The sequence below is a fragment of the Hermetia illucens genome, chromosome 1, assembly GCF_905115235.1.
Source record: "Hermetia illucens chromosome 1, iHerIll2.2.curated.20191125, whole genome shotgun sequence".
Lineage (NCBI taxonomy): Eukaryota > Metazoa > Arthropoda > Insecta > Diptera > Stratiomyidae > Hermetia > Hermetia illucens.
In genome coordinates, this window is record NC_051849.1 from 181990540 (window position 1) to 182014926 (window position 24387).

Genomic DNA, 24387 nt, shown 5'->3' on the forward strand with positions numbered 1-24387 from the left:
GAAGCACAGTAACTTTTTTTCAGCACATAGGGTTTCCCTTGAAATTAAAATAAGATATTTATTCATGCTAAGGTACACTCAGCCGTATACGTCCTAGGCTGGGCTCATAATGGTATTGAGAGTCTATTTAGTTATTCTGTTGCATACAAAACAATATATCCAAAATATACCCTTCTGGTGATAATGCAAGTGCAGGGGTATAACCACTAGATAACGACCACTATCATGTTCGATATTACAGTTTAGAAAAAACCAAATAGTTTGATGAACTCTTAAATCTTTTCATCTCACATAAAATGGTCGGCTCAGACAACTTCCAACTTCATGCATTAATCTCTTCCTCAGAACTTGATTCGGGACTAACACTTCCTTACTATGATAGCCTCATGTTCTTCAAGTAATAGCTGAGCATTTTGCGAACATTTTTAGAGGAAATTCAACAACGAATTGATATTTATTTCTGAGGGGTGATCAGACCTTTACATTTCTTAATGAGAAAAGCTGCTGAAGCAGCTTGAAGTATTTGTGGTAGTTATGGTAAAAATGGCAAGGCCGATTGAACTATGAATTTCAGGTCTTCAAATAGATTTCTTCTTATTGACCCCCTCCAATGGAAAGCTGTCGAACTGCCAACTAAATACCTTCCCATTACCAGAAAACTAGTTGAAAACAATTGATATATCATGATAATTCTCTTGCTCCACCGCATTAGGATTAGGATTAGATCTAGGAGTTCCTTTCACTAACGAGGGGGGAGGAGGAAGGGAAATTGTTTGTTGAAAAGGCCATCCCGTTCTTCCGACGGTCCGGCCTCATCTTTTTCTTGAGAATAAGAACTTGAGCATGCCTCCATCTGTCAGCGCTCTGCACCATCTCCCTGCCAATTTTGTCAGAGGGAGAGCTTCCTGTATCTGCATAGGGTTGGTGACGAATTTCCTCCCTCCTTTTACAAGGAAAAGGTTAGATTAGCATCATCCACCACCAAATTGCAGAAGTCAGGGATCCCTTTTAGTTAGAAGTTGGATAATAGAATAATCAATCGAATGATATTTCGGGTTCACCCACGGATCTCAATCAATGTATCTCTCCATTATTTCCGAACAGCTACCTTCTTTGCGACCTTCGTAAAAAGTAGCGCGACGGGTCATTCCCTACAGAGGACAATCATAAAATTCCTACATTCCTCGGCTTTGTACGTGCTTACCTTCTCTCCTCCTCTCCTCCTAGGAAAATCAATCCAAATCTCGGCACCATAGAATAGAATGCACTATAGCATGCTTATGAAAAGCCCTCTTCCGCTACTCACGTTAGCCGACTTGAGGCCGAAACTTGCACTACAACCTTGTTGGTAAAAATTTTGACTTGCTCCAACAGGCTCATTTTCGAATTGAGCATCAACCGTTGATTCTTCTTACAAAATCTGTTCGTAATTGCCCCGGGATTTTTTTTATTTAACTCAAGACTGGTCATTCATCCACTTGCCGCAACACCATCTGCGTCAGCGACCAGGAGCGACTTTTCTGACATGTCGAGTTATAACAGCCTATCGTTGGAAGTGTTCCTCTGCGTGATCTCCGTCGTCCTCTGACCCTCCCATCATCCAATAGTGCAGAAAGCAGTCTTAGATAAGCCTTCAGTATTCCAAAGAGGTAGCCCGAGAAGGAAAGAATTTTGTGGAGAGAAAGTTAGGCTTGATAAGCTCAGGAGTGGCAACTTCGAGCAGAAGGACGGTCTCCGGTTTTAGATGTTTCATTTTTTAACAGAAACTGATTTAAACCGTTGTTGAAGGAAGGTGTTCTTACCTGTAAGTTCGTTTTATGTGGCAACTAACCAAGGGAAGAAAGTCTTTTAGCAAAGTAACTTAACACCTCCTTCAATATGGAATTATCTGCATAAAGGAGAAGATAAAAGCAATGCCTCCATGTCAAAGCGATATAGCGGAAAGACTGAATTGAATCCGGAGGCACACTAAAGAGTCAAGCAAGATCTTCATCCCGGAAAGACTACGGTCTGTATCTTATAAGAAATCGTAGTTTACTACAAGGAACGCTGTTTCGTCCACTGTCGGAATGACTCATTTCAGTAGAAAAAAGTTGAAAAAACGGTCAAATTATCTTCCTTTATAATGGTCTAAATGCTACAAAGCAGACAAGTGCAGCTGCCAATGGATACTATAACTGCTATAGTAGAGGAAGTGCTGGTCTATGGAGTCAATCTCGAAGGTATTGTTCACCATAAAAAAACAGTAAAAACCCACTTCAGACACAAACGACACGGGTTTTAGTAACTTGAGTTACCTAATTGAGAACCCCTCTGGTATACCCCTAATAGATTTCTGTACGACAAGTTGCACTGAGGATGTAGATGAGTTAGTGACAATTGGAAACATTTGATCATTCCTGAAGAGTCAGCTTAAAACATCATTCAACCCAAGATTGTTGGAAAGTACCTTACTGCGAGGTTTTCGAAGCAGATTTTACACTTATTGATAAACTCATGATACATTATTCAGGGTCATTTAAGCCTCTCTCAGAAAGATTTTTAAATCGCAGGTGGTTTATCATGGACTTCTTCCATTGCCAGTTATCTTTGGGTATTTACTCCTCTCGCTTGTTTTTTTAGCTTATCAAGGAGTTACAATTAATTAATTCTTGGCAGCCTTTTCTATCATCCTAATAGTATAATTGTGCAATTTTTTTTAACAAATTCGATATCTGATCCATCTGAATTTCTTAAGTAAATCCATATAACCATTAGGCATATCCCGACTGAGAAGCGGAGCCTTTGGTTAGCCTACGGTCTACACATCTTTGAGGTTAATACGCATTATTCTTCTTCCTTTCGACACAGCTCGAGACTTGGTTCCCTGTAGAAGCTTCGTCTTTTTGTATTAGACCTCATATAGTAGGTGTAATCAGACCTCATATAGTAGTCTTTCTAACCCATCTGCAGCAAGAGGACAATACAAAGATGAACACAAACATCCATGACAAACCTGAGGCTGATGCCGTCAACTAGTGGCCATCTTAAATTAGGAAGTCCCACTTCCTGTTTACTGTCAATTAGAACTGTGGCGCTAAGCAGTTATGTAAGAATGCAGTCCATTTAAAATTTCCCCACTTGCATTCATTTCATCATTAGAGTTGGAAAATTGCTTTGAAAAGTTTCGCTGTATCGAGCGAAGCACAGAGGGCCTAGGCCGTGCAGAATAATTCGCTTGTTTGTAGCGTCCATGACCTTTTATTCGGGTTTCTGTAGATCGAGATACATCACACTTAGATCCCTCTTGTTTTTATGGATATTACCGAAAGCTCCTAGCAATTGTGATTTATGACCACGAATTTCTGTAGTTCAAGTTGTAGACCTAACCCCTTTTTGCATTAATGGAAACGCAAAAAGAGTGTGAGCCTTTTTGCGGATGAAAAACTAAATTTCCGGAGAATTGTTTCTTTTCCTAATGTCTTTCGGTCGACTCAAATGATATTAACTTTTCTCTTTGTCTGTCAAACATAAAGGGTCTGAAAACTCAATAGGCTTATCACAGCTCTACTTTTCCTGCTTAAAATAAATGTCCATTCCGAAGGATAAACTTATTCTTTAATTTTTCTCGAAAGCTCTTCATCATAACAGGGAAATGCCACCTTGAAATCGGGGTTAATTTTTTTTAGTCCTGGCCCATCTTCATCAATGCTTATTGAATGTTATCCAATACTTTTTTAAAATGTTATATCGACCGTGGATTATTACCATTATTGAACTCTCTTGCATGTTCCACTTCTATATCCGTAAATCTCACCAATTAAAAATAAATGCATCGATCGAAAACGAACCCTTTTCACCATTCATTCGTCAGGACAATGCGCATAGAGAAATTGCTTTTTAATTCGTCACGATCAGGCGAGCTTTGTGTGCTTTCAAGCAGATAGAAGGGTGATGATATCCTTGTCGATGATATCGGCCCGGCATGACATATTGTGTCAATCAATAAAGAACTCTTCCACTCTATTCGTTATAGAGCCATTTAGCTCGCTATAACACTATTTCCGCATGTTGTAGTAGTGCATGGCAGAGGTTTTCCACAGGAATGCTTAGAGAGACATCCACAACAACTATCGAGTGAGGAAAAAGAGTTAAGGCCAAAGACACAGAAAAAAAGAACCAGACCACAAACCAAGCAAAAGCTATAACAAAACGGTGATGTTAATGTTCGATTCGCATGTTTGGATTACCTTCCCGTCATCATATCACTTTTTATGATATTCACAAGGAAACGACGTGGAACTAACTGCACATAATTTCCACACCGGTCGACAGCAGAACCTCAACAGCAGCAAGAGCAGCAGTAACAGTCGTGCCTACAGTCCAACTTGAGAATAATAGTAAATGGCATACAAAAGAAATACAAAGTTTATTAAAGGAATTGAATTAGCAATTTATACACATATTTTGTTGATACTCGTACGCACAGCAGATCATAATTTAATGTTTGTATTGCGTCTCCCTTGTGGATTCCGCATACGTAATCGAGCCCTAATTAACTCATGCAAGTTTGTAAAGCCATATGGCAAGTTTTGGAATGAAAGACTTTTTGAGAAGTTGACTCCTTGTCAGCTCTGTTGAAATCGGAAGAATGGAGAGCTTGGAATGGGGCCTTGCTCAGATTTCATTTACGCACGGCTTGATGGTCCAAGTTTCTAACAGAAATGGTACTAATTGTTGTTCAAGTTTGAATAAGTGTTAGTCATTTAGATTTTCATGAATTCTTGTCAAAGTTCTGAAAGCACTAGTAGGCAGACATCCAAGGTAATGTACCCCGTCGGCAATTCATCAAAGATTCGCCGCCACCTACTACGCACGCCTTCAAACAATCAAAGCTCCGTAAAGATACTCTAATTGCCCTCATCATGATCTCTACCCACTATTAAAAAGTGTTACACAAACTCGTATATGATTTTATGAAGTGTAAAACAACATCTAAAAGAATTAACTGACTTCATCCTAAGAACATCAAACGCAAACCAGAAGAAGTAGCAAAGAACGATCTAAAGGCCCATCATTATTTCATTACCCACCTTTCAAGAAGAATTGAGTCAAAAGGCAAACATCTGAATACAATGCGATTCTTTTTTGATGTGGTATCTAAACATAAACAAAATATAAATGATTGTGCATTGATCATGTTTGGGATTCCTAAGAATATGTTGAACATATGTTGGTCGTCCATGCCATTCATCAACTCGTCTGAGCCACTCAGCCTAGCGCCAGGATATCTGACAAAACCAACAGAGCTTGGGAGCCGTAGCCACGGAGCAAGATTCAGCGAAATAGACCTCACCATTTTTGGGCCTATGTAAACAGAAATTAAACTAATGATTGCCACTAGAGTCCGGACTATCCTTCATCTCATCACAATGATGATCCCATCAAAATATTGATGGTGTGCGGATCATTTTTCTTTTTGAGGTTTTCTGGATGCGTATACGCTTGTTCGTGCAACTTATCCTACATCTGTACAGGTAAAAATGGATGAAATTATTGATGTTCCTCTATGTCCGTCAGATAAAAACTCAAAAATGAATAAATGACAAAGACAAAATTTGAAGAATTGAAAAAATCTACATTTTTTAAGTCTGAATGTTTAATGAGATGAGAATCCTTCGTTCTTACCTTCCTGTTTTTGTGATGATCATTTCGGTGCCAAGTTCATGAAATTTATCCCATAATTCCTTCGTTTCCAGGTGACACTGGACGGGTTTAAGATCGTCACAATTGCATGATCCGGTTATATTTGGACGTGTCTGGAAAATTAGATTGAGGTTTTAGATATGCATACAAATATGAACATGAACAGTAGATGTGAGTAGATATATTTCATATTTTTTTTGTCTCGTTGTACATCTTATAAATGAAGATTCAGTCGATGTGGAGATGGAGTGGAGTCAGTGTTGCCAATTAGGTTTTTAAGTAGCTCCAGTTCGCTAATTACTCGACCGGGTCAGTCTACAAAAGCTCTTTGTTGGCTCTTGCAACTTTTGTAAACCGAAGTATTGGACCGCTGCTGAGCAGGCTTCCATAATCCTATAGAGAACATGAAATGCAAACCTCAGTATATTTTTTACTCTCGCGCCTGGAGCCATTTTTCGCCCTTTACGTTTCTGGGGTGTCTTCTAAATGATTGGAAATGCTTCATGGGGGGTTAGGTGGGCTTTGCTAGTTCTACATTTACGTTGATACAAAATTCGTTTAACAGCCGTTTTAACTACTGATATAATATATACGTGAGCTTAGCAATACGACTAAGATATAAGATCATGGACGTTAAAAAAATGTTTAATGAGATTTGAAGAAAACTTTCGGTTGAGCCATCAATTATCGAGCAAAATTCCAGCTCAAATGGAGGAATTTGCTCAATGGCACCCAACTGTCAAAATAGGGATTGCCCTTTTTGATTAATTGAATAAACAGATCAGCGAACGGAAAGCAGAAGGTAGAAAATGAAGAAAAGAGACTCATCCCAACAGATATGTCCGGTATGCACTCCTGATGAGGAGTCTACACTACATAAGGATTACTTCTTCCTGCTTTCTGCAGAGAACCTTATGGAAGGTTTCGTCCAAACTGCTGAATCTAACATTTCCTCAGTCTATCGGTTGGCATGGGTGAATCACTATTTTTAAATCATAAATGCTTTTAGATCGCCTTCTAGGTTCCGGAATTTCTTAATTTTTTATTGTACTGCCTCTACTGAACCTGGGCGTATGAGAGTGAAAAACCCATCTTGAGATAACGTGCAGATCTAGCAATGAATAATTGGTTTATTCATGACAAAATTATTTGATTATCAATTAAAGACAATGCCATATGAAAAGGCCTCTTCGCATATTATTAAAGGGGATTAATACGACAAGAAGGCACAGCGCAGCGTATTCCCACGAAGGTTTCACTAGGAAACACTTATTGTAGCATATGATATTCCCGAATAGTAAATAATTTGCAGATTTAAAGTGCCAGAAGTTTGTCGTGATACCTTTCCCATCTGCTTTTCGTTGTTGATTAGTTAGATATGGAGACCTTCTAAGGTCATCCTTGTCTTTAGTTTTCTCTGGCCAATATCATGGTGTCATCGAGTTGCGGTATATAGGTGTCATATACACAGAACTTGTTAGATCAAACTTTTGACCAGAATTCCTGTTTTTCAATAGCCGCTTAGCTGTTCTGGCGAAAATTGCCTCGCACTGACGAATTTTGTAGACTATGTTTGAATGGTTGAAGATGATTACTGGACCCTATAACTTTGACGAAAATCGTCCCACAATGTTGCGAGTTCTGAAACTAATTTTATCTGACACTCCCGGGACATAGTTTATTCAATTCAAGTATCTGCATAGGCTCGATTAAATTACAAGATTACAAGATCAATTACTCTAGAATAAATAGAAGTCCAGGACAAAAAGCTTTGAGAGGCTGTTGTGTTTTCCATAGGGCATTCCAAAAAACTAAAACTCAACACTGACAATTTCCAAGAGCTTCAAATTTGTGTGGTTTTCTTATTTTGCGTCACACATTGAGTGCTTGCAATTACAGACAAAGAGTTCCAATTGACCTTTTCACCTCCTAGCACTTCTTTGTAACGTTCAAATAAATAACAAATTTGGATCAACTGGAAACTACTCCACTTGTTTTTTGTAAATTCCTTCAAATTGGATTTGAGTTAGGCCACAGTATATGATGTATACAGGTCGTAACGGAAGAGATTGTATATGAAGTTGTTGTTTTATGTAGCAGATGGCAGAGATCACTCTTCGGCAATTGTAGAGAAAGACAAACACCATGACACGAGTTTTCCAGCAAACAATCACTTGCTTCTTTTGCCAGCGCAACCGGCTAAAAGTGTCTGGCAAGTTGAAAGACTGATCCTTTTCTGATTAGGTGAGAGAAATCAGAGAACCTGTCGCAGACTCGCTCAATACAGGCCTAGGGCTGATCCTCGACTGAAAGTTCTTTTCCGAGATGGGTGATGTTGATCACGACGTTGACTTTCCACAATTTTCCGTCCATTAAGGAATTTTCTCTGACACCTAGTACACGTCGTAGTTTTTACCTGCAAATTAAGTTAAAAAAACAAGCTCAGATTTCCAAAAGTGGCAGGTCCTTTCCTATCAAAAATCCCACAAAGGGAGTTGCATAATGGAAGCAGGAAATAGTAGGGAATCCCCTGTTAGGCCAGGCAACCTAATTTTCTTTGAAATAACTAAGACTTGCTTTTGCTTTTCGCTAGTATAGTTTATTATCCTTGCATATACCGACCTTTCGGGAACCAGTTGTCCCCTCCATCTGTACTGAATCCCCAACAAACTGCAATACACCCCAGGAGTAAGGACTCCCAGTAAAACTATGTTCGATGTCAAAGACAGCAGTTTTTTTAAATGGAAATTGAACTACTTTAGGAGGTTTTAAACCCCATTCAATGAAATCTAGGGTCTAAGCTCACTGAACTTATAACATCACCGCGATTAGAGTTTCTAACGCGAACTTCATCTTTCAATTTTTCGTGACCGTTTCTGAAACACGTCGGACTTGATCAGCAACTGCTAACCACTGCTCATTGCCAAGCAAGCTTATATAGAATCAGCATGGAAGCAGAGAAGTCACACTTATGAATCATGACAATTTTCTGCTCGGAGGAATTTAAGTATTTCAAGAAGATAAAAGAATCAAATTTTGAGTTTTTCAGACGTTCTTGTCGCTTTTCGATTGCACCTCCTATTAGTTAGTTTGTCAATCGTCATCATCATCGTCAACGGCGCAACAGCCGGTATCTGATCTAGGCCAGCCTTAATAAGGAACTCCAGACATCCCGGTTTTGCGCCGAGGTCCACCAATTTTATATCCTAAGAAGCTGTCTAGCGTTTTCACCTACGCCATCGCTCCATCTCAGCCAGGGTTTGGCTCTTCTTCTTTTTCTACCATAGATATTGCATTTATAGCCTTTTTGGGTTAGCTCATCCTCATCCATACGAATTAGCTAATCCGCCCACCGCAACCTGTTGAGCCGGATTTTATCCACAACCAGACGGTCGTGGTATTGCTCATAGATTTCGTCATTATGTAAGCTATGGAATTATCCATCCTCATGTAGGGAGCCAACAATTTTTCAGAGGCTATCAATTTGTTTGCTCTTTCTTGTCTTCGAATTTTTGACTCAGAAACGAATTTCACGCTCAGTCCTCCCCACATCTCATTTTTGAGAATATGTTCTACTTGCTGACGACGCAGTATTTGATCAGTTTGGTTGATGATTGATGTCAATTTGAACTCGTAGTGTAAAAGCACTCGTCATTCGTTCATACAGAACTGACTCTGCTCACCCAAACCTAGGGTGTCCAACGAAAGTTGAAAGGTGGCAAACCCCATCAAGGGTTTATATAATTATATAAAAATTAATTTGCAAAACTGTAACTCCAATTCCACTTCATTGTGGTCAATGCAACCTTCCTAGCCGAAGGCTACAATTTCCACAAAAATGGTGGTATTTGCAGTATCAGTAGTGTTTGATACGCTGGGTACGGATTTGAAAGTCTCGAGATTGCATCCAGATCAGGCATTCGATAGAGCCTAATGGCGAAACCGATCACTACGAGCCGACCCCGCTTGTGCACGGGACAAAGGCTAAAGAAAAAGAGAAAAGAGTAGTAGTAGCTCTACGACTGTCCCGACAGCGGTTGTTGCACAGTTGGTGATGATAACTATGGCTACATAAAAGGCTTATTACTCAATGTATTAAGTATTATTATCCATATTCTGTTTAAAAGTTGTGTATCTCTAAATTGCTGTTTCAATGCTCATTGAAGGAATCCACAATCATTAGCATTGTTTTGCTCTAATCTATTCTTAAATTCTTCATCTGCTATGCTGCGTCCTAAATGAGTATCAATTATAGTTCAACGGGAAATGCAAACGAAATTCTCCTCCCAACTCCAATTGGTAACACCACAAAATTAATCCCATCTCATCTCACACTTTAGTCACATTTCCACTTTTTCTTTCACTTACCTGCACTGGTTCTGGTGATAATCGATCATCCTCTGATGGACTGGGTGGTGATGCACATGATGTTTGGGCCACACGAGATGATCGTGTAGGCGCCTCTGAATCACTACACTGTTCGACATCAACGTCGACATCGTCATCAACTTCAGGAAACCGATCGACCGATAATGGACCTATAAAACCAACAAAGATACAAAATGAGAAAAATTAGATACTCGCTTATTACAAATCATCAGAAAAAAGAAGCAGAACCGAAAACACGATCACTAGATCACCTAAATACTATCTACATTTCAAGATCTTGACGAAATCTTGGGATTACTGAAAGGAATTCGTAGAATCATTGCACGGTAACCGTGATACCTCGAGGAAAACCATGCAATGTAATAGAAAAATTTGAATCTTTGAATTTTTTGAATATTGAAATAGCGCGATCATTTGTAAGATGATGATGATCTTGTTTGCGAGAGATGATCCGCGTATCCTCACTACGAGTGTAAGGTTGTGAACAACAATGGGAGCCTATTTGTTCAGAATGAAATAATTATGAAAGGGAAATTTTTCAAAGGTTGGGCGATGGCATTCATTGATACTTTGATACTTTACAGTGATCGGTTGGTCACGGATTAGAATTCTTTCCTTTATTCCATTACGCCATTGAATGATCTGTAGCAATCAAAAGCCAGAAAATAATGTCACTCAGATCGAATAGCACGATGAGTTTTTCGTAAGAAACCGTGGATAGGCTGGATGGCTATTTTGTAAGACATCTTTTGTAATTGAAGTGGAATCTGAAACGCAGGATGATTAGCTCCAATGTGTATGTGTCAGGTAATAATTCAGTAGTAAATTCATAAAATTGCAAAAATACGTTCGGGGACCTGGAAAACTTACAGCATTTCTTGAAAAGCGGATACACAACATTTGCTCATTAAATGAGAATTATGAAAAGATAGTGTTTAGAGCTACTCGGCAGGTACAAGACCGCTAACTGTCGGTAATAATTGTTTTGACCCCTGCAGTTACAAATTATATAAGATATTTATGCAAGTATCTGCAAACGTGGGTAGGTATAAGCTCAATCAATGTATTTAATATATGAAAATTGGGCACGTCACTTGCAAGTATCTAGCACTTCATCTGAGCCTAAGTGCAGCATGCAACAACTTTTCAACACAAGTGGAAAATGCTTGTAAATTTTTCATCTATAATTTTTCTTATAAAGATGCAAATCAAAATTGCCCCTAATCAACTGTTCAGTATCTAATTTTGTACCGCCTTCAGATAACCGTAGTTAGCATGTTTGTATAATGTTCTTAATTACATAGTCGAGTTCACTATGCTTCCCTCGCCTTGTGCAGGGAAAATAGAGTGCCTTCACCTCCTCGGTTTCGCTTTCATTGTATTGAAATGCATACATAGATCTTATGTTCACAAACCGAATGAATTTATCTCAAATGAAAAGTGGTAAAAGATTGTATGCTGATCAAGACGTTTTCGTCATGATATAGTATCATCGTAGATATCAATTTTTTTTTCGGTGCCCACACATCAATTCCGTCATAACTGTCGATTTATAGCACCTGTCTGTCGACTCGATCACCTCAGTGATCATGCTGAGGGGAACAGTGATGAGCGGAAGTATTTGTATAAGGACATTGCTCTTTGCCGGTATGTAAGGCACAATCCCCATAGTGATCACATCAGAAATGCGGGAATTGATCGAATTTCGATAGACAGATTGGAAAATATAGGCGAATAGTTAAATAAGTCTCGTCTTGTCTTGTCTTTTTGGTTTGGAGCTTTTAGGATACGGATATGATCAAGCTAAAGGCAGGTGAAATATGCTTTCAATATCGTATTTGTATCTCTACTTTCAAGACCGCATTCCAACTGAACAGACCGATCTAAATGTACCAAATTTCCCCTACTCACTGTACAAAATAATCGACATAACATATCATGTTTGTCAACTTTTTTCAAGAGATGCAAACGACTATACGATACTCCCAAGACCATATGTGTAGCAACAAATTATTAATAACAAGAACACCATCCGCTGCGGTCGCAAGAGGAATACGAAGGAGAAGGTGTAAAAAACACCTTTAAAGGTGAGAAAAATTAATTATGAAAACATAACCAGAAATTTCAAGCCGTTGGAAACTATACATATTGTATGGAAGAAAATTGCTGTTAGATTATAGTTTTGAGCAGCTACAACAAGTTAGCCTCACTGCATCGTCGCGTACATGGTCCTAATGTTGTTGTCTTGTCTAATGATCGACAATGAAGCATTTAGTGTTGGGTAAATTGTGAAAGGATTTCACATTAGATAATTATGATCAAGATAATCGCGATGTAATTATTAGTTAGTTAACACATTGCAAGTAATTATATTAGATTTAATAAAAATTTTTACATGACCGCCTGAAGTAGCATGTTCACTATCCGTTCGTGATTGTGCACAGTATCTATGGGCTCTCATTGTGGATAGTGTAAAAAGAGATTTTCATCTTTAATCGGTACACTGTTATTAAATAAATTATTTCCGGTGACAATGTTTCAATGCAGTGGGGTTGAAAATATGAAATCACGTTATTGAAATGAATTTTTATGATGTGCTGGAAATTCAGTCATTTTTTCAAAGTCAATCAAAGGGAAATAATATGACATGCCTTAAAAAGTAGTTTATCAGGTATTTTTTGGAAACTGCGTGCAACAGTCCTTGTCGCCTCTTTCTAAAGTTTTAAAGTGTAGTGGAATACTAAGTGAAAAAAGCTGGTTATGCCACAATGGTTGGAGTCATCTTAATTATAAATATCCAATGTAAGCCTAAAAATTTATGCGTTTCAGAAACAATGTTGGGTCATATGTGCTCCCCACTTCGATCGTTAAACTGATATATATATAAAAAGAACTCGTGCGCTGGGTTCAATTGCTCTACCACGATCCGAAAAGTAAGTATGACGGGTGTGTCAAAATAGCTTCTGGTCTCTGTTGATGTTCATCAAGGAAACGCTCTCTCATCACTCCTCTTTGTTCTTGTTATGGACACCGTCACATGGGATATCCAAAATTGATTTTTTTACAACCGATCCTCATGAAACAGGCACAATCACTGTCAGCGGCAATGATCTGCCCAGAACTGAGCGATTTAAATACCTCGGATCAACGCTATCAGCCAATAGAGAACTGCGTTATGAAATTGCTTCACGCATTAACGCAACCTGGATGAAGTGGCGTATCGACGTATCAACGAACGTCTCAAATCGAAAATTTACCGCAATATCGTCCATCTTGTCGCTCTCTATGGTTCTGAGTGTTAGCCGACTATAAAAGGCAACGAATGGCGTCTTGCGATAATGGAGACACATCTGATCACATCTGAAATGAGGATATCCGCGATCATTATGGGGTTGCACCGATCGTGGAAAAATTGCGAGAGAGACGTCTTCGATGGTATAGTCACGTAATTCGTGCTAACGAGAACTCACTTGCCAAGATTGGTCTGAACATCGAAGTCGAGGGTAAGCGACCAAAAGGCAGGCTTCAATAACGGTGGCTTGATACCCTGGATGGGAATATAAAAGCCTCAAGATTGCACCCAGATCAGGCATTCGATAGAGCCAAATGGCGAAACTGATAACAACGTCATGAGTTTGTCTTGAGGAATCTTTGCCTTTGCCTTCCATTCTACTTATCAAGCAACCTTTCTCCAATATAAATACTTTAAAATTTGGTTATTTACGACTTGTGTGAGATTTGTCCAGGCTTTGGTTGATACCCCAAATCCTCGCATCTACTAGTATCAATATCAACTGTGCACTTAACATAGAGTGGTATTTTCCTATTTTCAGATCTTTCATTTTCGATGGACAGAAATTCACAAATATCCCCTTCTCTACTTGCTATAAGATGTCTTCTTGCTAAGGAGGCAATTCAAAGAAAGTCCACTCCGCATCCCTTGAAAACGACTTCTCATATTCATTCGTCCGGGTTAGGAACAACTCGTCAGATGCTGCTTCACTTCTGCTCTAGAAATAGCCTGAACTTAAGTGGGAGCGAAATGTTGCTTGTTAATTTCTGCCAATTGCAAATACAGAATGCTTGAAAATTATAAAATAGTGTCTGCCTAATTTTTGGTGCAGGAATTGCCGTTTGTGGATAGTTTTTGCAAAAGTTTGCGATTTCGTCTAAGGTAGAGGGAAAGTATCAGACAAAATGGAATTAAACGTTTCCAAAACGTCAACTTGTGCCTTTTAATTAAATATTTGGGTTGGAAAGACTAGGTTCTATTCCGTGTGGAATTTAGGAATTGCTTCGTCTATTTTGGTCACTTGGTCTGTTATTTTCTGTTTGTCGTGACATCTGCTGGTCATCTAGACTCTTCTAGGTCTATTTGCCCATGTGTAAATAGTTCCCAGATTTGCAAAATATTAGCTCTGGTTTCGGATATTTACCTAGAAAATTCGGTTTTCTTGCATTGTTTCCGCAAGATAAGTACTTAGGAAACGATTACTTGAAATTTTGATGAAGTAAGTAAATAACCAACGAGCTTAGATGACCCCACTTGTCATTGATTTATATCATTCTTTGTAAGTCTAAAATTTAAAACAAACAAACAAAGTCTGACGGGTTTTCGCAGGAGCGTTCACGGCTTTTGTCAAGCAAGTCGTGATTGGTACTACCTAAAATAAATGAAGTGCCTGAAGCACTGCGCCACCAAATTATTCACAAAAATATGGAGCTACTGATGTTTCCGTGTAATTTTTGTACCAATTCGAGACCAAGGATCTCAGTATTAAGGTGTCGTCGAAACGGGATTGATTCTTCTGCAGAGTAAGTTACAAAAATCCTATGTACATCTTTTCAGAATGCGAGACTGTAACCTGATATCAAGGCTTATCAAGCAGGAAAATTCACAGAGGAAGGGGAAGATGTATTTCGTGAAGTTAAAGACAGCAAAAAATGTTGGCCTTTTGACAGCTGAGTTAAAAAATATGGCACTAACAGATCCTGGTTTTAAGTGACTTTATTATAGCTCCTGAAGGTAGAAGAGCTAGATTTAGAACAAACCCCCCAATATGAATGTTAATGATGATACTTCTGGACCATTAAAGCAATATTTAGGCTTCAGAAAAAGCATTCCTGAGAGGTAGTCTGAACATTCTGGATTTAGGCGGAGGAGGATAATGAGACTTTGTGGCTCATTACTCATACTCTTGTCTTGAAGTATTGGTTAATTGAAAGTTTTCCACAAGAAAGCGTGAGCTCAAAGCAATTTCGATCCTCTCATCATTCACAACACGATTTATTTTATTTTAAGGCTAGCTGGGGTAAGATTTTGACCTGAAAATTCGGCCCAACCTGAACAGCCTTAGAATAAAATTGCGTTATTCACCGATAGTCACACTTGTTTTGGTACAATAGTTCTATGTCATTGTAGGAAAATCGCGGGGAGGTTCCTCTTTCTTTGAGAGTACATATACCTTAGTGGTTTTATTATAATATGTGCTAAGGCGGAATAGGAAATCTCTTAAGTTTCCAGCTTGAATTTAGTAGTAGAGCTGTCCGAGCAAAGGATATATGTATGAAGCAATCAGCCAGCGTACCTAAAACACTACTTGGTAGTACCCATATGTATGACTCAATGATTAAGTAGAAGAACTATTCTGTGAGCTATTTTGGAAATTCCGGGGGAAGCTGTACCGCACTGCCGGAAACTGACAACGATGCCCAACATAAAGAGCACTGATTTTTTAATGGATTAGCAGTTTCCCATAACATTCAATATATAGCACATACTGATCGGCCAGGAAAGGAAACCCGCAATAAATACGCTAACAAAATTGTTGTCTACAAATCCATATTATAAACTAGACTCTCCCATATTGTCTGCAGCTATAAAGTTTAAGCTAAAAATCGACCATTTCAGTCATATAAGGCACTCAGATGAAAGTTGTAAAGTCTATACTCAATCCTGGTAAATATTTTAATAAGCAAATTGCTGAGAAAATGGTTCAATTTTGAACAACTCTGTTGAAGAAGAGTGTGTGAGTAGGAAAAATCATAACTTTTTGACTATCCGAAGAGCAAAGAATATTTATTTTATTTGAGGATTGAGGGATCTAAAGTCCTTGGTGCCGTACCGCACCAAACTTACTACTCCTTTTTTTGGTCTACAGACCCCCCGATTGAACTAAGCACCCTAAGTATCACAAATGCCAGAGCAGATGGAACTCGTCAGACGCTGCCTCACCTGTGCCCTCGGAGCAGCGTGAATGAAGTGGTTCACAGATGTAAAATGTTCACTTTATATAATTCGCAAAACATGACATCACGTGACAGTATTCGAGCATTTTACATCTGTAAACTGCTTCGGTCACGATGCTCCCTGGGCAAAGGTGAGGCAGCGACGGACGAGTTATCTCTGTCCTAATACCAAACGCTGAAGCTGTCTTTGCTTTTCATTAAAGAACATTTAGCTCAAGGAACCGACTGGTCGATGAGCAACTAGTTATTGACGGGACAATAGTAGCAGCTAACTAGGTGCTAAATAACCATAGAAGAGTCCAAAACCAAAAAAATAAAAGTGGAAAACACCGGAAAAATCCTCAAGGATCTTGCCGTTAAATCCACTGACATAAAGTCCAAGAAAATGAAGCTAACGCTAATTATTCCAACATCCCTGGAGCAGATAAAGATACCACTGAGATACCACTTATAAGCGACTGTTGGAAAATCCTAAAGATACGATGCGAGTCGGCAGGAAATCTTGAGCCCTTCACATGTTAATATTAAGTGGTTAAAAAAAAGATTTCCTAGAAAATAGTTTTAACGGTATGGCTATAATAAATTCAATAATACTATGTAGTAGAAACTTTTGTTATATGTGTAGCAGAAGAACTGCCAGTGAGCCTTGTTCATCTTTTACCACCCTTGTTCCCTTCAGAAGCAGGGTGGATGCGTTTTAGTCGATTGCGCCATTCTACTCAGTCGTGTGCCCGATTTGGTTGGAATCGAGATATTGTCAAATGACAATCTAGGGTATCATGCCAACATTGTTTCGGACGGTCTTTTGGCTGTTTTTCATCGATTTGTATGTTCAGATAGACCTTACAAAGCGAGTTTTCATTAGGCGCGCGAATTAAATGTCGATACCACCGAAGGCCCCTGTTATCGGTGCAAAGAAAGACCAATGAATTCATTGTTAAATTAGGGTCGAAGACGATCGATGGGCAGTAAAAGATTCTCGGCAATGTTGCTGAGAGTTGAAGCCCGTTCCCCGAAACCGGCAGTGATGGCACGCAGGCGTGTTATGTTCAAATGGGGAGCTACAGAAACCCGGTATACTTTTCAATGCTGAAGCTCCACCTATGTTCCTGATTTGAAAATTTTGCTCCTGCACAGTTCGTGCTGAAAATAACATCCTGGACAAGGATAGTTGGGACAGACTACCACAAAGTATACTCGACAAAATGATAATAGCATCCAGTGATGATTTTTAAGATGACAGATGAAAATGAGCCTCTTCCTACGTCATGATGATTTTTGAAGTTTCTTATTCCTTAAGCCGATGGCTTCTTATTGCGACAATCTTTGACAATAACCTTTTTTTTCTTTTGATTATCACAACTTTTTAAGTTTGGAAACGCACCCTGGATAGTTACAATTTGCTCCCGGTATCTCAATGTTGAAGATCACAGGTTCATGGGAAAGCTTACTTTCACTGCTTAAATGTTTCCGCAACCTTCTGTTTCCAAGTGCATGTGGTGGTCCAGTACGCTAGATGGTGATTTCTTGATTTCATTCAAATCAGGACTATGAGCGAATTAAATGGCGCAATCGATCTAGACGATTCGACCCCGATTCTGCACGGGATAAACGCTAAAGCAGAAAAAGGCATCCAAGGACATCAACTAAATGGCTAATTTAGGACTTCAAATGGTGTCTGCACTTCATGACAGAAGTGAGTGCATCGAAAGCGTCGACCATTGAATTTAACTTCTTCCAGCTGAAAATGTTACTGAACAAATCAATGGAAGATACTATTGATAATGCTTCATTGATATAATCGAGCAATATTCCAAAAAAAAGGGGTCCTTGCAGAGCCCCCTTCGGCACATGTTCGCTAGCAAACTCAACCGTAAAGTGGTTGTTACTTTATTGTGTTATGATTATTTTAATTGTATTGAAGGTTTCAAGAGCCTTGGAACTTTTCTTTAATGCTCCGGTAAAGAATGAGCATTTGTAGTCATACGTAAGTTAGGTCTGAATCCCGAAAAGGACTCTATGTACAATGAGAAGCTCCAAGCTCTGTTTTGAAAAACCATAACCCGTATCATTATTGCATTTGTTGAATTATTGAATATATATTATAGTTCCTGATGGATCATTTATTGCCTTGTTCAATACAGAATTTCTTGGGTAACCCAATTGCCTGGGGTCCATTTAGTATCTTTCCTTTTAGTTTAGTTTGATTAAGTCCTTCATTCCTTAGTTTTACTCATTTTAACTTTGAGTAATTTCAACCAAAATTCTTCCTTTTCTTTAAGTAGGATCTTTTTCCTGTCACTAACCTTGGCCAACTTAAACCAAACCTCCCCCTCTCTTCGGCAATTCAGGATCATTTTTGTATCTTTTTTACACCATCGAGGGAGATCTACATCTCTTCCCACACTGATTTTTCAACATTGTTTTTTTCTTGGAAGTGAAGGGGAGACCTTAAATATTCTTTATAGTCATACAGTCATTATTTATAATTAAGTTCCCTCAAAGTAAGTTACATGGGAAAATTTTTCTTGACATTTTTAATAAAAGTCCGCCCTGGAAAACGTTCTAGTTCAAGTTAGATTTTATTAACACTTCAGTGGATATGTTTGAATTTCTTTAGCTTTTTTTCTCAATCCGCAACCTTCACAATTATCTTCCTGAACTTGATAATTTCATAGATTGCACATTTTATCGTGCATTTAATAACCCCAAGACTCTCCTGAATCAATTCATCTTAATTACTGTCATCAACTTAGATTAGAGGAGTTGCATATTGAAGAGTGTAAATCGTGCGAGCGTACATATACAAGTTTATTCATCAAACTTGAAATACGAGTTGCATTTACAGCACCTATCACACATATGTTCTGATGGTGGCATTAATGTCGTTGGAATGTGCATTGTAATTATTTGCCGTTGCTAACACGGTATCCAGATCAAAACATCTGAAGGATCTGAGACGGGGACTTATTGGAGTGCAATAACTACCGTAGCTGATAGTCTTACATGCAGATGTGTACCAGTGCGCTTTGTACAAACAGCAACTATCTGCGAACCTGCAGTTTTTCATTTCCTTTTTATAATTATAGTCGCGGGAAATGTTGTAATCAGAAAATTGGAGTGAATTGCATATTTCAACAACTTGTCAATGGCTGCGATTTTTATTTGACTCCGTAATGGATCTCACCGACTAGTTAACACCGACACGCTGCCTTCATAAAATTGTCCTCAGCTCTTTAATTTCAAAACGATTTAATAATTTAATTAATTCGATAGTCGCAGAGGGCAATGATAATGCACCATCAACAGCGTGCCAGTGTGGAAAATGTAAACTGTGAAAATCATATTCAAGTGTTTTGAGTAATTTTAACAGATTTTAAATGTTTTCGAATGGATCCCGAGGCGCTAATTTCATGTTCACTTTCGAAATGAAATTATATGTACGGCGTACGTAGGTCTTTTGCTTGGGTCAGCAATTAAAATCCTGCTTTTCACATGCACCGCGTCGCGGTTGCCGGTTTGTATGTCCTTTCCAGGCCGTACTAAGCCATCGGAGGGATTTCAACTCCCAGTTGTATATGGAAATTGCCCCGTTGATATTATGAAGCATATGGGTGTAATTATATAGCCACTCCACTATGTGCTCTCTATAAATGGTCTGGAATATAGCAATGCGCTGATTGCAGTTAATGTCCATATACTTAGCGATTGGCATAATATGCACCATACATGATGATTGCTGGACAATTTGCATATGCTAGAGGAATGCTTTGCTGGGCAGTGGTGTTTAGTTAGGGTGCGATTGGGGCCCTATCACTGAAAAGATTGCAGCAAGACCTGGAGCTGAGTTACTTCCAAAATTTTGAATTTTCCACTGACGTATGCTTGCAGCCTCCGACCGTATTGACAACCTGACCTTCCAGGGCTTTTGCAATTTGTAACCCAATTTTTCAACCCCTTCATCTAATTTCAAAATATTGAATCTAATCTTTCAAAACGCCTACAAAAGTCAATTAAGAAGAAACGTGCTGAAGATATACGTATCACAAAGCCACACAAGCTGACGAAACACTGATATAGGAAGAACACACCAACAACACTAGCTTAAAATGAAGTGGCGCTGAAAGTGATTGTAATGACCGTGACACGCCCCAAGTAAATCGTATAGCGGCGGTGATGGCTGTAAAACTATGGGATGCTCGGTATCCGCGCGTAATGAACGCAATAATTGTGAAAAGTACTTGCACCCAGATCCATTGTTTCACTTTAAGTACGGGAAGACACAGGCACAGGCAAACTAACAGATAGACGAAAAGTCAGCTTTGCTGCAATCCATCCTAGAGTTGGCCTGATTTAGTTGTGAGCATTACGATTTGATTAGCGTACTTGGGAGGGGGGTCTATAATTAGGTGGTCGCAGCATGTTGACTTGGATCGAATTGATTCGATTAATGAGCATTTTAAGCGTTGCAGGACACTGGAATTCGAAACATGGTCTGTACTACCAATAGCGAACATAGTGGCTGGTCTGCCACTATCATTTTCTGTAATGATGATGATGACCGCCATCATGACCATCGTCGGAGTGCTGCATTCTGTTAACGGATGCCAGTTTGTAATGATTTCGCGATTTGATATCGCGCATTATTGAATTTCAATTGTTAGTGCGAGTAAGTGAAATTTTTGGATATTAGTTGCCGTTCAGGGAGTTAGGTGACAAGTGAAATTCAAGGATTTAAAAGTGGAAAAAGTTAAAATTTAAAAAAATGCCAAAAGCTTATTCTATTCTGGAAAAGGCGTGCTAATTATAAGAATTTTTATCGTCAAGGAAGTGTAAAGTATCAAGATAAGTCAAAGCTGAGTTCTCCATGTAAGGCCTATCCCGGTGTAAGTCAGGAAGTCCTTGGTCTTAAATAGGTAAAATTCACCTATTACGTCATGTGATATAAAGGACGAATTTTCTAGATGCGAGGTATGGTTCTGGTCTCCTAGTGGATAACAACCAACGCAGATTGGTCATTTAAACAGCTCTCAACCTGGTTCTGGCTACTCTCCGACCTACTAGTTCCTAGTTGCATTGATCGATACGATCGCAATCCCATAATGTCACCCATTTCGCGATATCGACAAATATGGTTTCATAAATATTTTGGGAAGCGAATTCGTTATTGCCGTCCACCATAATATTGAGAAAGTGAAGTAAGTTCCAAATGTTGAACACGCGGTTCTGAATTTCGGGGACCGAGGACGACCTAATCTACTGCTAAAGTAGACGAATACTATTTTCCAATCGAAGAATTTGAATGCGTTTCGTGGTAGAAACTGATGCTAATATTTACTCAAGAAATTCGTCGACATTGCGATTCCATCTGACACGGGAAGATATACGGCCTACATATATTCTGAAAAAAGGACCACAATTGCCGAAGGACTAGAGAACCGGAGACGGAAGAAAAACTATTAATCAAAAGCTCGACTACATGTTCCACTCGAACGACAAGTCCATTGTACGTGGTACAAAAAAAGGTTGGACAACGGAAACCATACGGAGATTATGGCCGTTTGAATGCCAACACCATTCCTGACAAATACCCTTTCGTTCACTTGAGCGACCTTACTCGCAAACTGAGTGGATGTCACGTATTTTCTACAGTCAATTTAACGAAAGCGTCCTAAGTTACAGCCACCCTGGATGTTATCCCGAAGACCAATTTCGACTTTTCCAGTTTAAAGTGATGACACTTGGCATGCTCTTCGAAAATTAGCTTTCTACCACGTTTACACCGCTGATATTTGTCTGGGTATTATTTTTGAACGACTCCGTGAATACAGACTACCGATTAATTAACATGCGGTGTACTATCTGCCGAATGCCTCGGATATTTGTTAAGCGAACAAGGCATCAGACCTCTTCCTGGGTGAGACCAAATGATTTTTTGCTTGAGGAAGCCATGGATAGTAGAAGAACTTCGACGATTCTTGGCAGATGTAAATTTCTACCTGAAACCATTGCAGAATGGTGCCGGAATTTCAGCACTTCTCTAAGAATATCCTGTTGGCGAAAGGATAAACGGAGAATGATGTAGAATCCGCGAGCAAAGTGAGTGGTATAAAGTTTCTCGTTAGATCATTCACCAATCAATAATGATTGCCTTAGTTCACAAACCCAATGAAGAGAGCCAGAGACAATTACAATCGAGTCCCATCGATCAATTTTCGACGAATATTGTCAATATCGATGGCGCAAAAAACGTTGCAACTTGTTGACTCGAATTAATGCCATTACGTGGCCTGTAGAGGTGACTTCGGAAGGGCCATTGTCAGCGGTAAAAGGCAATGGCAACAACAACAATTTCGCTTCGAGACGCCACCGATCCTGACAAAAATTCAAGCTAACAGCAATGGTACTACATTGTACGGCACGTATCGGCATTCGAAAAACGACCATCTATTCCAAAAGTTCTGAAAAAAATAGAATCTTTGAGATGACCCAATGAAGTCCTCATCCCAATGTAAGCACTGCAAGAGGCTGATACCTTTCAAGTATGTTTTGTCTCACATGTCCATTTTGAATGAGCTTGTATATGTTCTTTGTGCTAACAGAGTTGGAAGACATAAAAATTTCTACGGCATGCCAGACTCCAGATGCAGCTACGTTCATATTGATATCCGAGGGTTGTGATCATAAAATGCTTCAGCATTATAACTTCCTTCTGGTTCTGTATTCATAGCTATATTCATGGGATACTAGCTAACTTCTAAGTAGTCACTTATGGCTTTCGATACCATTAGTTCGCCTATTATGCAATTTGAATCCTTTTAGCTCCGCCAGTTGACGGGACCATTATGCGTAAAATCTTTTTACGTCAAGTTTGGAGAGATTTTCATCAAAAATAGCCAAATCAATTTTATTGATAATGAAACTTTGAGAATGGAGCCACGGTTTCTGCTATTATTTTGGATTGTAAATTTGTCAAGGATGATCAGTGTGAAGAAGACTATCTAAGTCAGCATACAATTCACGGGAAAATTCAAAAAAAGTAAAACAGAAAGTTGGTAAACTTGCAAATCCTCTACAAAAAATGGGCGAGGTTCTTAAGCATTTATAATTACTGTTTTAGGGAAGACCACTCGGTCTCAACAGCACTCAAATTTGGTCCACAGAGAGCTTACTTTGGTCTCAAATCAGTTTGCTTGACAAACGCTACCCCTAAGTAGAATGCATACTCCCTTTATACCAATCGAACCATTTGCTCCTTCCTCCTGCCTCCAGATCTATCAAAAGGCGGGATGATTGCCTCCAAGTCCGAATTTCTCCCGAGACCCGTAATAAAGGGGTCAGTGCAAGTAAGGAATAATAGGAGGGCCTGCATAATTTGAACCTCGCACTGGAATTTTCGGCACAATATTCCCGCCGGGACTAGATTTTTTCTCTGGACCCTAACCACTCCATTCCCCCTACTGTCTCTGATAAAATGGCTTCTTTTTGGAAAAAGGACGAACATGAAAAAAGGACGAATCTATGTATGACAGATCTTCCAGGAGTAAGTAATATTACTAAGGAGTAGGGGGATACCAATACAAAGTGTGCGAGCGACCATCGTGTGATATATACATTCAGAGACGTATTATTTGTCAGGCAAACGGCCAAACCCTGGTTAATCTGAAATAAGTATGAGAAGAATTACAATTTCAGAGTATCGTCTATACCTTCGCTTTTCTAACAGAGTTGTAGCTTCGTATTAAAACTGGGAGGAAAAAAGCGAACCTGAAGTCAGACTTCTTGTTACTTCTCGGTGACTTTTTTGGGTTATAAGGGATCCGAAGTGCACACCCACTTGATGTTCGACGGGACCAAGTGAAGAAAAATTTATTTTCCCTCAATGCCAGGGTCACTTTTTTTGGGATATGAGGGATCCGAAGTGCACATCCACTTGATGTTGGACAGGATTAAGTGGAGAGTAATTACGACCCACGCTATCACCAAAGCTTCTATTTGGCGCACCTATCAGAATATCGGGAGAGTTTTTCACCCAGCAGGAGATACCTGTACCTAGTGCATTGC

At 39.1% G+C, this 24387-nt stretch overlaps 1 protein-coding gene across 3 annotated transcripts in view; it reads right to left on the reverse strand.

Moving 5' to 3' along the window:
• LOC119646917 (T-box protein H15-like) overlaps window positions 1-24387 on the reverse strand; it is a 75202-nt gene that overhangs the window by 40057 nt on the left and 10758 nt on the right. For all 3 annotated transcript variants that reach the window (XM_038047590.1, XM_038047589.1, XM_038047592.1), the window contains exons 2-3: window positions 10054-10223; window positions 5668-5798 (exon numbers count right to left, since the gene is read on the reverse strand). In XM_038047590.1, coding sequence (XP_037903518.1) covers window positions 5668-5798; window positions 10054-10223 — 301 coding nt within the window. The remainder of the gene's footprint in view (window positions 1-5667; window positions 5799-10053; window positions 10224-24387) is intronic.